General features: G+C 48.3%; 1 protein-coding gene across 1 annotated transcript in view; it reads right to left on the reverse strand.

Annotated features, from left to right (window-relative positions):
* mllt10 (MLLT10 histone lysine methyltransferase DOT1L cofactor) overlaps positions 1-15,000 on the reverse strand; it is a 41,229-nt gene that overhangs the window by 5,937 nt on the left and 20,292 nt on the right. Inside the window, exons 10-15 of the mRNA XM_080543525.1 lie at positions 14,395-14,403; positions 13,408-14,253; positions 8,383-8,534; positions 5,222-5,339; positions 1,520-1,604; positions 160-359 (exon numbers count right to left, since the gene is read on the reverse strand). Of these exons, the coding sequence (XP_080399651.1) occupies positions 160-359; positions 1,520-1,604; positions 5,222-5,339; positions 8,383-8,534; positions 13,408-14,253; positions 14,395-14,403 (1,410 nt within the window). The remainder of the gene's footprint in view (positions 1-159; positions 360-1,519; positions 1,605-5,221; positions 5,340-8,382; positions 8,535-13,407; positions 14,254-14,394; positions 14,404-15,000) is intronic.

Below are 15,000 nucleotides of genomic sequence, written 5' to 3' on the forward strand. Positions count from 1 at the left end.
CAGCACCATATTATTAACCACCCAGTGATAGAACCATGTGTATATGTGTGTGTGTGTGTGTATGTGTATGTGTATGTGTGTGTGTGTGTGTGTGTGTGTATCTGTGTGTGTGTACGTGTATCTGTGTGTGTGTATGTGTGTGTGTGTGTGTGTTCTCACCGTCGCCCTGTGCGCCCTGCTGCAGAAGGAACTGTTGTCCCTCGTTCCACTGCCTCTCCAGGAGCTGCTCTATACTGGTGGCCACCGGGGGCAGTGTCTCCCCAGGCCCCCCTGAGCCTACCAGCCCCAACGCCCCCAGCCCCGGCCCTGGCATAGACCCCGATGGGTCATACCGGACCTGCAGTCCACCAATAGGAGAGCTGGAGAGAGAGAGAGAGGGAGGGGGGAGAGAACCAGGAGATTTAACAAGCAAACATAAATGTCAATCAAACGTACACACCGCGCCGCTGTAAAAACGACAACAATTTGTTGTTACAGTGTGTGCCAATGAAAAGGGAGACGGCCTGTCAGGATGTGTGTGTGTGTGTGTGTGTGTGTGTGTGTGTGTGTGTGTGTGTGTGTGTGTGTGTGTGTGTGAGGGGTCGGTCAGCCCTGATGCAGTAAATCTCACTCCCCTGTATGCGTTCAGACACTTTGGTGAGTGAGAGGGAGGGGGGGGGGAGAGGGAAAGCGAGAGAGAAACAGAGAGAGAAAGAGAGAGAGCTGGGTTCATGGTTCAGGAATAAGCAACAAACAGTGGGAGGAACAGCATTTTTGCCATTCCATCTTACCGCATGACACACACACACACACGCACACGCACACACACACACACACGCACACACGCACACGTTTACGTCAAGTTGAAAATGATTTGGTCAAAATCATTCTGGGTGTCACACAGCAACAACAATCTCAGCAACTATATTTCAGCAAAAATAGGACCATATTCTAACATTTTCACCAAAATTAAACGCTCACCAAATTTCAATGTATTTGGTTAAAAACATCAAGCTAAAACGAGTATGAAATGTATATTTATATTTTATCATATTATATATATTTTTTTAAATTACCAACCTTGGAGAGTTAGACTATCCGTCCCACAGAACAGTGCAAAACATCGCGCCATAATATCCCTTTTACCAGATTTACCTCCTCAAACACACAGCGGAAAAACAACAACAACCATCCTTTCTGAACAGATAAACACGGAGAAGAAACGTGTTGAAGAACACTTCCTTCCCACTGTTACTCACTCCACTCAGAGAGACATGCCTGCAGGGGAGGAGAGGGAGGGCGCAAAATAGTGTGTGTGAGAGAGAGAGAGAGAGAGAGAGAGAGAGAGAGAGAGGAAAAGCAAGAAAGAGGGCTGGAGACTCGAGGGGCCAGCGGAGGGAAAGAGAGAGGGGGATGGGCTGAGGGAAGAGGGGGGGGGGTTTCTGTGGAATGTAAATAGGGGCTCACTCACTAGGGTGGGGGAGAGCAAGAGAAAGGAGAGCGAGCATGTGTGTGTGTGTGTGTGTGTGTGTGTGCTTACCGTGGGGAGAGGGTGGTCTTAGGAGAGGCTCGTCTGGGGAAGCCCTGAGCTCCAGTACTGCTGCTGCCGTCTCCAACCTCCTGATCTAAACACACACACACACACAACCAGTCAATATCACATCTGGCGGCACGGGAGACCGACGGCCACTACGGCCGCATGCCTTTCTCTCTCTCTCTCTCTACTGCTCCATCACACACTCACACTGCTTCACTCCTCCCTATACCCACCCTGCCTCCCTCCCTCCATCTCTTTTTTCTCCCTCATTCACTCGCCCGCGGGCCCTTGGCCAGACGCTTCTTTTCATTATCCTCAGCCAGAGTAATGAATCACACATGCACCTCTTTACTTACGCACACAGACACAGACACACAGACACACAGACACACACACACACACACACACACACACACACACACACTCTATCCCAATTGTAATCCCAACAGCCACTACGATGCTTTCTCCTTCATCCTTTTTCTACTCAACCTTTTCTATCCCAGAACACATCTAGACAAAACATGTACGTACACACACACACAACCACACACACACACACACACACACCCACACCCACACCCACACCCAGCCCTGTGGCCTCCTGTCAGTCTCATTATGGAGTTGACCCCTGGAGATCAGGGTGGCTCAGGGACCAATGGCTGCAGGCCATTACTAGCTACACCAGGAAGCACTTAACTCCCCTTGCCTCCCCCCCTTCTCTCTCCCCCCCCCATGCCTCGCCACTTCTCTCCCCCTTTCTACCTGCCTCCCCCCTCTCTCTCTCTGTCGCAATCGCTGTGTTATCTGTTGTTGATAAATTGTGTGTGTGTGTGTGTGTCACGTGAGCTGGGTAGCTGTAACCTGAGCTGTGGGAGGAGTCGTTGTGATGGTGACCTCTGGTCTCTCTGTGGGACAGGGTTACGGTCCATCCATCATCACACACACATGCGTGTACACTAGGGGTGCAACGGTTCAGTTGGCCCACGGTTCGGTATGAACCTCGTTTTTGGGTCACGGTTTCGGTTCGGTTTCGGTATGTGTGTTTTCTTTTTTTTAAATGCTACTGTTACTGTTTATTTACAAACTGTTACTTTACTTTATTTTGATTATACTTATGGAACTTTAACATTTAGACACATTCCAGAATATGACTGGTATATTGTATAATATAAATATATATAAACAAAAAACACTTTCAAATGTAAAAAGAATACATAAACACTTTCAAATGTGACTTGTTGTTGACTGGAACTACAGATCGTAAGCTTTCAAGTGATGTGTCATACATTGAAATCCGAAAAAAGATGACGAAGTTAGAGTCATTTGAATGTTGTTAGACGTCAGGCACATATAGGGTTAAACTCTGTCATCCAGAAAACCGGAAGCAAACGCTGCTAACAGCTAGCGGCTAACAAAGCACAGCGTTACGAACGTCTAAACTGTATTTTAATAACATCACAACACGCTGATAGAACATCAACATGCTAAAAACACATAATTAGATGATAACATAGTCCTTGCTTTTGAACACGACCTAAAATTAAAGTATGTTTACAAGCCATGTATCGCTTTACCGTTAGCCTCCAGAAAACAATAACAATGAATCCATTCCACAAAGTATACATATAGCCGTTTCACGCGAGTGGTTTACGGTTTCACCAGCTGGCGTCACAACAAAGTGCCTCTTAAGGGCTCTGCACACAGCGTGCGATTTCTGTTGCGCGTCAACATTCCATTTTGAAGTTTGAATGGAAGTCTATGAGAACATCGCATCTCAACACACACGGCCCCGATTTTAATCGCACGGCGAAAATTCGATTCCATTCATTTTGAATGGGACAAAGCACACGGCGTGCGAGTTTTGTCGCACTGTCAAATTTGTGCTTTTTCCCATTCAAAATGAATGGAATCGAATTTCCGCCGTGCGATTAAAATCGGGGCCGTGTGCGTTGAGATGCGATGTTCTCATAGACTTCCATTCAAACTTCAAAATGGAATGTTGACGCGCAACAGAAATCGCACGCTGTGTGCAGAGCCCTTTAGGCTTGAGGACTAGTATGTAATAGGAGAGGAAGAAATGAAAGTAAAAATGCACTTCAGCCATGACAGGTAGTCGACTAATCTGTCGATTATTTTTTCGATTAGTCGTGTGGCCGGTACAACAATGTTGTACCTCACCTTCTCAAGTCTGCACACCTGTGAATGTCACCCTGTTGTCCAGTCTCTCTGGCTTAACATACGTTCCCATTGCAAATTCAAATAATGACTCATGAAATATTTGAATTTGGACATTCCAAAACATTTAATACATACAATAATCAATCTCTGCGCGTAAATGGCGACGCAGAAGCATAAATCCGGCTTAACTAGCTATCTAACCTAACGTTACGCCAAGCTACAGCTGCTCACAGAGCTAGTTGATTGGCTAGCTAGCATTGCTGGCTAGACTACAGACAGCTCACGTTAGTAGGCTACGCTTGGCACTGTTTATCTTACAGACAGCTCGCTGGTGGACTCAACATAATTGAAATAGCATTCACTTATCAAGCATCATTCATGATCATCCACCATGACTACCTGGTATTTTAATAGCGACCACCCCTCACTTCATTTCATCTCGCGTTCTCCTGGCTTCAACATGGAAAACCCCTGCTACGTAACGTTACATACAAGCGCCTCTGTCTGTCACACACGTGCCACAGGGCAAATAAATGAATAGCACAAACGCTCATAGCATGTACAGCCCTGTCCATGAGACGTTGTTTTCCAACATGTAACAGTAAAGCTAACATAAACATTACGACCCTAACAATATAAAGTTAGCCAGTTGGCTAACAACGTTAGCTAAAACTTACCCAGCTGATTCTTGCATGGCTCCCGGGTGCTTTCGTTTAAGATGCTCGTGCATCGCGGTGGTGCTGCTGTGGAATGCTAGTTTTGTTTTACATATATTACATTTCACGGACGAGTGTGGTTTGTCGTCCGTAAAATATTCCCAGACTTTGCTGAGTCTAGGTCTCGCTTTTCTCCGCTCATCTTCATGTTCTCGCCCCGCCATGCCATGGTTCATACTCTCTCTCCTTTTTTGCTGTATGCTGTTAGTAGGCTACTAGAGTTGTAGACGTGACACTGCCCCCAGCAGTTCCTGTAGTGCATTGCAATTACAAATGAACAGCGCGGCTCTGTATTATCGGCTCGTGTGTTTTTAATACGATGCGTCGACACTAAAATTCCACGTCGACGAGTTTTTATGATCGACGTCGTCGATTATGTCGACTAATCGTTGCAGCCCTACATGACAGCTGTACCAGCTGTAGCCCATATATGCATTGTGCGCATTTTAAGCGCATATACGACACGCGTGAAGCATTTCTGACACGCGTTTCTGTTCCCTGTTTTTGTTCCCTCATCGCTGTATTCAATACCAAAACCAGAATGAATGACGCCACAACGCAGATTTGTAGCAATCCAGGGCTTCCTCAAATTGTTGCCATGTTCTCAACTCCGCTCGCCATGAACAAACATTTGAACAAGAAGCAACTGCGTTCCAGACCAACTCCACCTCCGACTTTGAATGAAACGCAGCATAAACCGAAAACCGCCACGGTTCACTAGTGTATTGAACCGTGGAAGGCAAACCGAAACGTCCGTAAAAAAACTGAGAACCGTTGCGTTGTGTACACACACACACACACACACCCACACCTGCTGGTGATGCTTCAGACTGGGCCATGAGTGCAGCCATAGCAGAGTTGGGGTTGAGTCTGTTTCCAAACATGTGGGAGGGGGCCATGTTGAAGACTGAGCCTGGTAACCCGCTCACCTACAGAGAGAGAGAAGGGGGGGGGGGGGTTGGAAAGAGAATGATATTCATTTAAACATGTGCTCTAGTACTGTGTTTTCAGTGTGCTGGGGCCTTGTTGAATTGCTTTCTTTCACAAGCACGCACGCACACTCGCACACGCACACCAATTCTTCAGCACCCCATAGAATGCTGACAAAGTGCTTCTGATGCGTAGAGCTTAATCCAATTAAAGCATTTCCCAAGTAAGAAGAAGAGGAGTGAAGAGAGGGGGGGAAGAGAAGAAGCGGGGAGAGGCTTTTGGAAACAGAACACTGTCTATCAGACAGTCCAGAGGTGAGGCCAGAGGTGAGGCCAACCTGAGCTCCACCCTTGTCATGTGACATGGGTGTTGTTGGTGCTTCGCCTGAGCCACTGGTCCACTAGTTAGAACCAGTTCAGTATAGACTGTCTGTTTGGTGACGATGGAATATCCCATTCCAGGGATGGGTATTTCTAATTATTTCAGTATTCAAATAACATCCCCCAAAAAGGTCTAATTATGTAAATTAGTCATGACACCATTCAAGCATTAGTTTTCAACAGAGAATAGCAAAAACGAGAATCCATATACAAAAACAAAAAAGCAGAGAACTGACATGAGACGGACGTGCCATAACAGCGCATAACCCGGGCGATGACATCATTCAGGGACACATTCTCCCGACAGGATTTCAGGGGATGCGGGACTGGGACGGGAAAGGAAAGGAGACTAGGCTCAGGTCATGACGAAGGTAATTTCCCTTCCCGTGGGGTAGAAGACATGGAGATGGAATATTTGAATATTGAAATAAGTGGGGCTCATCTCGCCCGTTCACACCCAGCTCATTTGTTTACATTCAATTTGGGGATCTTCCTCTGAGAGGAAGTCTAACACCAGGTTGGAGCAATGGAGCGAGAGAGAGAGACAGAGACAGAGAGACAGAGAGAGAGAGACAGAGAGAGTGGGAGAGAGACAGAGAGAGACAGAGAGAGAGACAGAGAGAGAGAGACAGAGACAGAGAGAGAGACGGAGAGAGAGAGAGAGAGACAGACAGAGCGACAGAGACAGAGAGATAGACAGAGAGAGAGAGAGAGACAGAGAGAGAGAGAGACAGAGAGAGAGAGAGACGGAGAGAGAGACAGAGACAGAGAGAGACAGAGAGAGACAGAGAGAGAGACAGAGAGAGAGAGAGACAGACAGAGCGACAGAGACAGAGAGAGAGACAGAGAGAGACAGAGAGAGAGACAGAGACAGACAGACAGAGCGACAGAGACAGAGAGAGAGACAGAGAGAGAGAGAGAGAGAGAGAGAGAGAGAGAGAGACAGACAGACAGAGCGACAGAGAGAGAGACAGAGAGAGAGGGAGTATGAGGGTAAGAGAGGGTTAAACTCGGGGATCCAGGGAGCCCCCCCCGGCCTTCTCTTCCATCCCTCTCACTGACATTCAAGCCCCCACCCCTCCCCCTCCTCCTCCTCTCCATAATCCCAGCCCTTCCCCTCTACATTCATCTCTCATTCAAAGGCTCTTTCTCCGTCTCTCTCGCTAGTCCTGAGTTGGGCTGCTAGCCAAAAACAGTAGGCAGAGAGTCCTGTAGAGGGCTGAAGAAGACTGTAGTCTCACTCACACACACACACACACACACACACACACACACACACACACACACACACACTGTGGAAAGCCTGTGGTCGTCCTATAGTAGTTGCATAATCCTGTGAACTCACAGCCAGGCTGTCCCAGATACCCTGAGGCACGACTACAGTCATCACACACTCTGGACAATATGGACGCACAATAGAGTAATTCACACACACACACACAAACACAATATATCTAGTCACACACACAATATAGTCACACACACACAATATAGTCACACACACACACACACACAAACACAATATATCTAGTCACACACAAACACAATATATCTAGTCACACACACACACACACACACACTTCTTGGTGTAGGCCTAAATCCTCTATACATGCTGTAAACAGGCGTGATATCCTGTGCTACCCTGGGCCTCTCCTCTATACAATGTGGATGTGTGGTGGTGGTGTGGAGGGGGGGTGGAGCGAACTGGAGTGTGAACATCCGTCCGTCAGCCCCCCTCCCCTCCACCCTCCTAAATCACATGTGTCACATCTGATCACATCACATCACAGGACAGGGGAAGGGAGGGGGAGAGAGAAAATGCAGGGAGAAAAAAAAAAAGAGCAAGTAAAAAACCGAGAAAGAGTGAAAAAAGCAAACCTCTGTTCTTTAGGGGGTGGGGGCTGACACACACACACACACACACACACACACACAGCCAGCGAGCGAGCGAGCGATTGGCTTCAGAGCTGACTGGAGTCCTAGTCTAATGACAGTAGTGCCCACCCAAGGCTGGTGGCGGTGGACAGACGTGTGTTTGTGTGTGTGTGTGTTTAACACCATTCCTCATTTCATATATTACAAAGATCCCTTCCACTGATTGGTTCTACCTCCACTGACCAACCCAAGGATGTTCCCCAAAAAGCATTGTCGCTGAAGTACTCTCTCTATCTATCTCTTTTCAGAGAAACCTCACACACAGACATTTATAGATTTATTTATACAGTTGTTTCCCTCTTTTTTCCCTCTTTTCTGTGGCGAGGAGAAATTAAGTACTACTTGAGCTACGAAGCTTTTCTGTAGAATGGGACCCTCAGCTCAGCCGTCCGTGAAGGTCGTCTATTGTCTGACCAGAGGCTCCTGATCAACAGGGAGAATATCACGTCTCACACGCACGCGCACACACAGACGCGCGCACACACACACACACACACCCTCTCCTCTCACAATTAAACATGGATCTAGGATTCATTAAAGGATTAATTTAAGTATAGCTCACCTCGCTATTTCAGACCTCTGGTATTGCAGGCACTTAATTAGTGTTTGTATGTGTGCGTGTGTGTTTTTAAACGGTTTACGGTTCGCTCAGATATAAGTGTGATTCTGTCTAATTGGATGATGATGAAGAGACAAATGAAGTGTGTGTGTGTGTGTTTGTACTCACGTGTGAAGACGCTGTGCCGGAGAGAGGGGCTATGGCAGTGAAGGGCGTGGGAGGGGCTAAAGATGGCATCGGTTGCTGTGGCAAGTCTGCGTTCGCTCCGCCCATGGCAACAGGTCCCGTCACTGACGACACGTCACCACTGGAGAAGGCACCTACGGGAAGGAAAACCATCGTCATCATCATCATCACCAACATCACTATCTTCCTCATCATCACCATCACCATTATCACTATCTTCCTCATCATCAGTGATGAATGAATGATCGACAACAAGTTTGATAGTGGGGTGTGTGTGTGTGTGTGTGTGTGTGTGTACGAGAGGAGTACAACTGCTGCCTGGATTTGGTTGAAGAACAGCTGGAAACGCTCTTAGATTAATCTCATACAACCATACACACACACACACACACACACACACACACTGACACACACACACACTGACACACACACACTGACACACACACAGGCGTTGGAAGCCCGGCCTGCCGTTGACCCAGAATAACAGGCAGAAATCTGATGACTCATACGTTCCTCCATCACATCACTGTGTCGGGGGCGGGGGGGGCGCTCCATTCATATTCATGTTACCCCCCCCTCCCCCACATCACATGCTCTCTCTGTTTGTTGTTGCTGCTGTTTTATAGATTTTTCTTTTTTTTGCTCCCCTCCCCCTTCCTCCCCCTCCCTCCCCCCTAACCGAGGATAAACCCTGGCCCTCACTGACCCCTGGGGAGAGAGGCCCCCGACAAGCCTACAAAAGGCTGAATGGCTCTGGGCAGCACACATTCACTGGAGGGAACAAGAGTGCTTTGTGCCAGAGAGTGAGGGAGAGATAGCAGAAGAGAGAGAGAGAGAGGAGAGAGGAAAGATAGCAGGAGAGGAGGGGGAGAGAGATGGGAGGGAAAAGACAGCATGAGAGAGAGCAGGAGAGAAAGATAGCAGGAGAAAGAAAGAGAGGGGGGGGGAATAGCAGTAGAGAGAGAGATAAGTTGAATTTAGAGAGACAGAGAGTCCTATTCAAACTAGTCAGGTATATGCAGTGAAGGAGGTGATAGCCACAGTGAACGCTGCCCTCCACACACCCCTGGACCAGCAGGTGAACCGTGGCTGTGAAGGGCCAACCTAGCGTCCACACTGATACTGCCCCTGGTTAATGATAAACACCACCAATGAAAGGTTGACCGGGGAAGGGTGGAAGGAGCAGGTTATGTGAATGTGAGCGAGGAGGAGAGACACACAGAGACACACACACACACACACACACACACAAACACACACACACAAACACACACACACACACACACACACCCACGCCCCAGTTTAACCAGCATCATTAGCTGAGGCGCACAGGCCTCGGCTTGTCTGATCGGGAATCCATCAGAGTGATCGATAATTACTTCACAACCCCCCCCCAGGACAACACCCACCCTCCACGACCCCCCCCCCCCCCTCCCCCCCTATCAGGCCCGGAGCCAACCAAACCATCTCAACCTAGATGACCCTGCGCTCCCTCTCTCTCTCTCCTCTCCAGGACTTCTAGGCCGTGGGGGGAAAGAGGGTTTTAAGGTTCGTGGTGACGACTAACGGGTAGAGCTACTGTGCCTCGAATGAGAAATGCAGGTTTCAGGTTTTGGATCTCTGTCTTTTTGCAACACGTCACCGGCACACCACCTGTCAGAACCAGCTCATGTCAGAGGTACTCCTCTGTCCACTCCTGCCTGTCCGCTTTCAGATTCCACACCCATTTGTATCAGCAGTGATTTAAAACAGATTTATTTTGCTAGCTGAGAGAATTTGATCATGGATTCATTTGGATTTGGAGTCCACCCCATTCGACCATTTCCCGGATACATCGCTCCTTGTTTATGAGTTATCAGACCGGTCGTTTGAAATGTTGCTGTTAAGGATGTAACGATGCACTCAACTCACTTTTTTTTCCTTTTTACAAAATGAGATTGCAGACAAATTATGACAGAAAACATTATTTTATGATGATTTCATGATTTTTCAGACAAACTATAAAATACTGTATTTTCTTAAAGAATCGCTTATTTGCACCTCTTCATAACCAAAATGAGGAGTTATTATTGATTTTTTTGGGGGGTACATATGGGATGTGTTGGGCTAGGCTCAAATTATTGTCAAAAGTATTGCTGCTGATATGTTGTTCGTTAAGCACAACTGAAGACAGGTCATAGAAATGATCTATTTGCATGTTAAAACGCATTTTCCCCGTAGCCTAGTTTATATTCTGATGATGACCCTGCATGCAAAATCACTTCAACTGCATTCCCAATGTCAATGTATCTAGCTAGTTTAGGTGTACACTTACAATAACACACCAACAATTCACACTTTGACAACAGCATTGCAAGACTACAGCAATAACAGTTTAACCGTAAAGCCCAACAACATGGATAGAAAACTAGTTAGCTAGTTAGCCTAGCTCTAACATGATTTGACTCCAAGTTTTACGCAAGCATTACAGCTTTGTGGCCTCCACCTGTCAATACGAAAGACACATCAAACTTTATTTGAGCGAGCTAGCTAGCTAGTCTTGCATGTAATCTGCAATCAAGTTTCATGGGCTCAAAACACAAAAAAATTAGCAGTGCAAGTTTTAAATTGCTCAACGCTATTAGCTACAAGACATTCACAAAATGCATTCTAGGATAAGTTACGAACACAATGGTTGCTGTGAAGCCTCGTGAAGCCTGTGAAGGCTGCAACCCGCCTCACCTGACCCAGCTGACACGGGGTAGGCTACAATCAACCACTTGGGTGGCCAAGTTTAACGTGTGGACAAAACACTATAATATGGTGATATTATGTGGTTTTAGTCCGATCTCTCTCAGTGCAACGTCCATATTCCTCGCAAACAAATATCACAATTAATGTTTAATCTCACCAATTTGCCACAAACTAGGACTAGCACTTGCGCGCGCGCGCACACACACACACACACACAACACAACACACACACACACACAACACAACACACACATCCACCCCACACACAACACACACACACACAGGTGGGTGGACACCAGAGACAGCTCCGTCTGTCTGCAGCAGCATGTGATCACTCCTCTAATCTCACCTGACTTTGGAACTCGAGTCGTGAACTCACATCCCCGAGATGAACCCCTGCAAACATTAACCACCACTGACCACACACACACACACACACACACCAGTCAAACGTGACCAGCCCCCATCGCTCTCTCCTTTCCCACTCCCCCCCCCAACCCCCTACTATCAAACATTAACCCAGGCTAAATGTAACCCCCCCTAACTAACACCATTTATCAGTCTAACTATCCTTCCATCTGCAGGGGGGACAGGAGACAGGATGGGGGGGTCAGATAAACGACAAGAGCCTCCCCATTACTGCCCTGCATTAACCTCCAGCTAAATATTTACAGTACACACACACACACACACACACACACACACACACAGACACACACACAAAAAGGTGAAGAGAAACAGGGAGAAATGCTGTAGAACTGGGGAGAGAGAGGGGGGGAGAGAGAGAGAGAGAGAGAGAGAGAGAGGGAGGGAGGGAGAGAGAGAGAGGGAGGGAGAGAGGGAGAGAGAGAGAGAGAGGGAGGGAGAGAGGGAGAGAGAGAGAGAGAGGATGGAAATAATGACAGTGATTCTGAGGAACAGAGAGAGAAAGAAGGGATGCAAAGAGAAGGTGCGGACAGACAGGAACTCCAAAGCATTGACACGGTTGCCAAGCAACAGAACATGAGATGAAAAGAGACAGACCACTTGTGTGTGTGCGCATGTGTGTGTGTGAAAAAAAAGAAGAGGGATATGAAAGCCTTGTGATTTCAGGGTGTGTGTGTGTGTGTGTGTGTGTTTGTTTGTTGAGGATAAGGCTTGCCTCTCTCCCACACACACAGTGGTGTGGTCCGTCAAGTTTCTCCAGTGTTTCTCCCATATATAGACGAGGCTGGCGAGGCGCCATAGTCTAATTTCGAGCCGGTATTTTTAGCTTTTCATATTCTTTTTTCTGAGTGGGGCAGTCTCACTCATATTTTTCTTTTTATTGATAGAGACAGTAGAGATTATGACAGGAAGGATGGGTGAGTGAGAGGAGGGATGACATGCAGGACATCGGAATCGTACTGGGAACCCTGCGGTAACGTGGTCGACACTTAACCCACTACGCCACCTAAGCTCCCCGCTTTTACATTTAAAAAATTATTATCAGTGTTTCCCCTACCATTGCCTTGGGGGGGCGGGCCGCCCCCCCAACGGAACCCCCCGCCCCCCCAAGAAAGAGGAATTATTACGGACATAGACACCAAACATCTGACAAGCAGGCTAAAATATCCGCTTTTTTTAAACGCACCCGAATCTGGCGAGTGGCAAGCCTAGTGGCAAGATTGTGCGCGAGCGACGCGAGAGAGTTTTTGCAGGGTGAGATGTCTGCAGATGGAAAGTAAGCAAGTTGAAACGTTAGCAAATATAATTGCTGAGTGTTCTAACAGAGCAAGTTGGTTCAAATTGGTCGTTATTATTGTGACTGATTATAGTTCCATGGTGTGTAAATAGTGTCAAAGAACTAGCAAGCTAGCTAGCTAGTTGAGAGGTGATGAGATGAGCTAGTCACTAGCACACATGCCAGCTAAAGAGCTAACTGGATGCACTTTATTATTTTACTTAAAGTAGATATACTATCTTTCTTATTCTGCTAGAATTGGGCTTTATGGTAATACCATAATGGCATAGTTACAGTACATGGACAGTGGATTGAAGCATTGGAAATGTCTGTTTTTTATAGTTGGACATACGATTTTTTTTCAGGTGAGAGAGTAAAGTCAAAATGACATTATCTGACTGCATTGCCCACAGCAATCCAATATTCAATTATAATTATGTTATAAATTGATATCCCTGCGTCCACCATAGTTGGGTTCAACCTGCCTGACGTGTTTTTGCAAAGCAGAGCAGATGGCGGAGAAAAGATGACAGTGTGTGTGTGTGTGTGTGGCGCCCGACGTCTCCAGCTACCTGGCCCTGCCGGAGTGGAGCTGTAGACCCCATGACTCTGCAAACTGCCGTTCCTGAGGAGCGAAGGAGACTTCTGGATCCCACTGCTGACACCAACGCCGCCCCCCAGCCCCCTCTCTCCTCCTCCTCCTCCTCCCACGCTGCTGGAGACGGTGCCTGGTCTGCCCGGGAGGTGGAGGAGGGCCGTGGTGGAGGGAGAGGGGGAGGCGGAGGAGGAGGAGGAGGTGGCGGTGGCGGTGGAGGAGGAGCAGAGTGGCGGTGGCGGCAGGCCGGCGTGGTGGAGGTGGTGGTGTTGGTGCTGCTCGGCTCCGTCCGACGAGGCCTTCACCTCCGGCGTGTCGTAGCAGGGCCCGTAGCGGTTCTTCCAGTTCCCCCTGCGTTTCTTCCCCTTCACCCCTTCCTCCGCTCCACCTCCTCCTCCTAACCCCGCCACCCCTGAGGAAGAGGTGGCCGAGGAGGAGGATGTAGAAGAGGGCTGGGGGCGTTTGTACCCGACTGGAGGGTTCAGGCCTGCGGTCTCGCCCAGCGGGTGAGAAAGAGAGTTCTCGTAGAGTTTTCCGCCGACAACGCCACCACCGGGCGCCGAGTGGATGGGGAGGGAGATCAGGGAGCCGAAGGTGCCGAGGACGGGCTTGACGCCCTCCAGGGAGGCCGCTGTGCCCTCCGAGCCGGGCTTGGCCAGGCAGCGGCCGAACGAGGGAGGGGAGAAGGAGGAGTCTCCTACTCCTCCGGCCCCGGAGCGGAGCGAGGGATCGGAGAAACTGGGGAAGTCCTGGGAGGAAGAGGAAGGAGCTGAGGAGAGGCTGGAGGACATCTGCTGCTTACTGCTGCCGGTCAACAGGAGACCTAGGAGGGAGGGGGGGAGGGAGAGAGAGAGGGAGAGAGAGAGAGAGAGAGAGAGAGAGAGAGAGGGGGGGCGAGAGGGGGGAGGGAGGGAGGGACAGACAAAGAAATACTGGTTGGAAACTTCACACACCGCAGACGGACCTTCTGGCACTGCAAGACACATGGAAGCACTGGTAACAGATAACACATATTCTTATCTGCCCCTCAAACCACCACACACAGTCTCACACACACACACACACACACACACACACACACACACACACACCTTGTAGACTACCAATCATCAGCATTATGACATCTTCACGATGGGCAGCCCACACACACACACACACACACACACTCCCATTTCCCCACCAGACGCCGCTTCAACACATGAGCGATTAGATGTAGGACCTCTGGAGCACACACACACACACACATTCGTCCACATACAAACACATTCATACACAGACACAGGGCTTGACATTAAGCTTTTTCAAGAAAAAAATACTTTCTCAAGATTTAACTAGGGTTGGGTACCGAAAATCGGTACCGGTAGGTACCGGTTACTTTACATTCGGTATTTACCGTACCGAATTGCAAAGGAGATTTCGGTACCTCATTTCGGTACTTTTCTACTTTTTTCCCCCCTGGTGTCCGGTGTCATGCAACAGTCAACCACACGTGACTGAGTCGTGACATGACATCGCCTGTTAAATTTCATGTCAGACTTCTCGTCTTCGGAGACTACTTCTCCGCTTGCTG

The sequence above is a fragment of the Nansenia antarctica genome (assembly GCF_963989245.1).
Source record: "Nansenia antarctica genome assembly, chromosome: 12".
Classification (NCBI taxonomy): Eukaryota; Metazoa; Chordata; class Actinopteri; order Argentiniformes; family Microstomatidae; genus Nansenia; species Nansenia antarctica.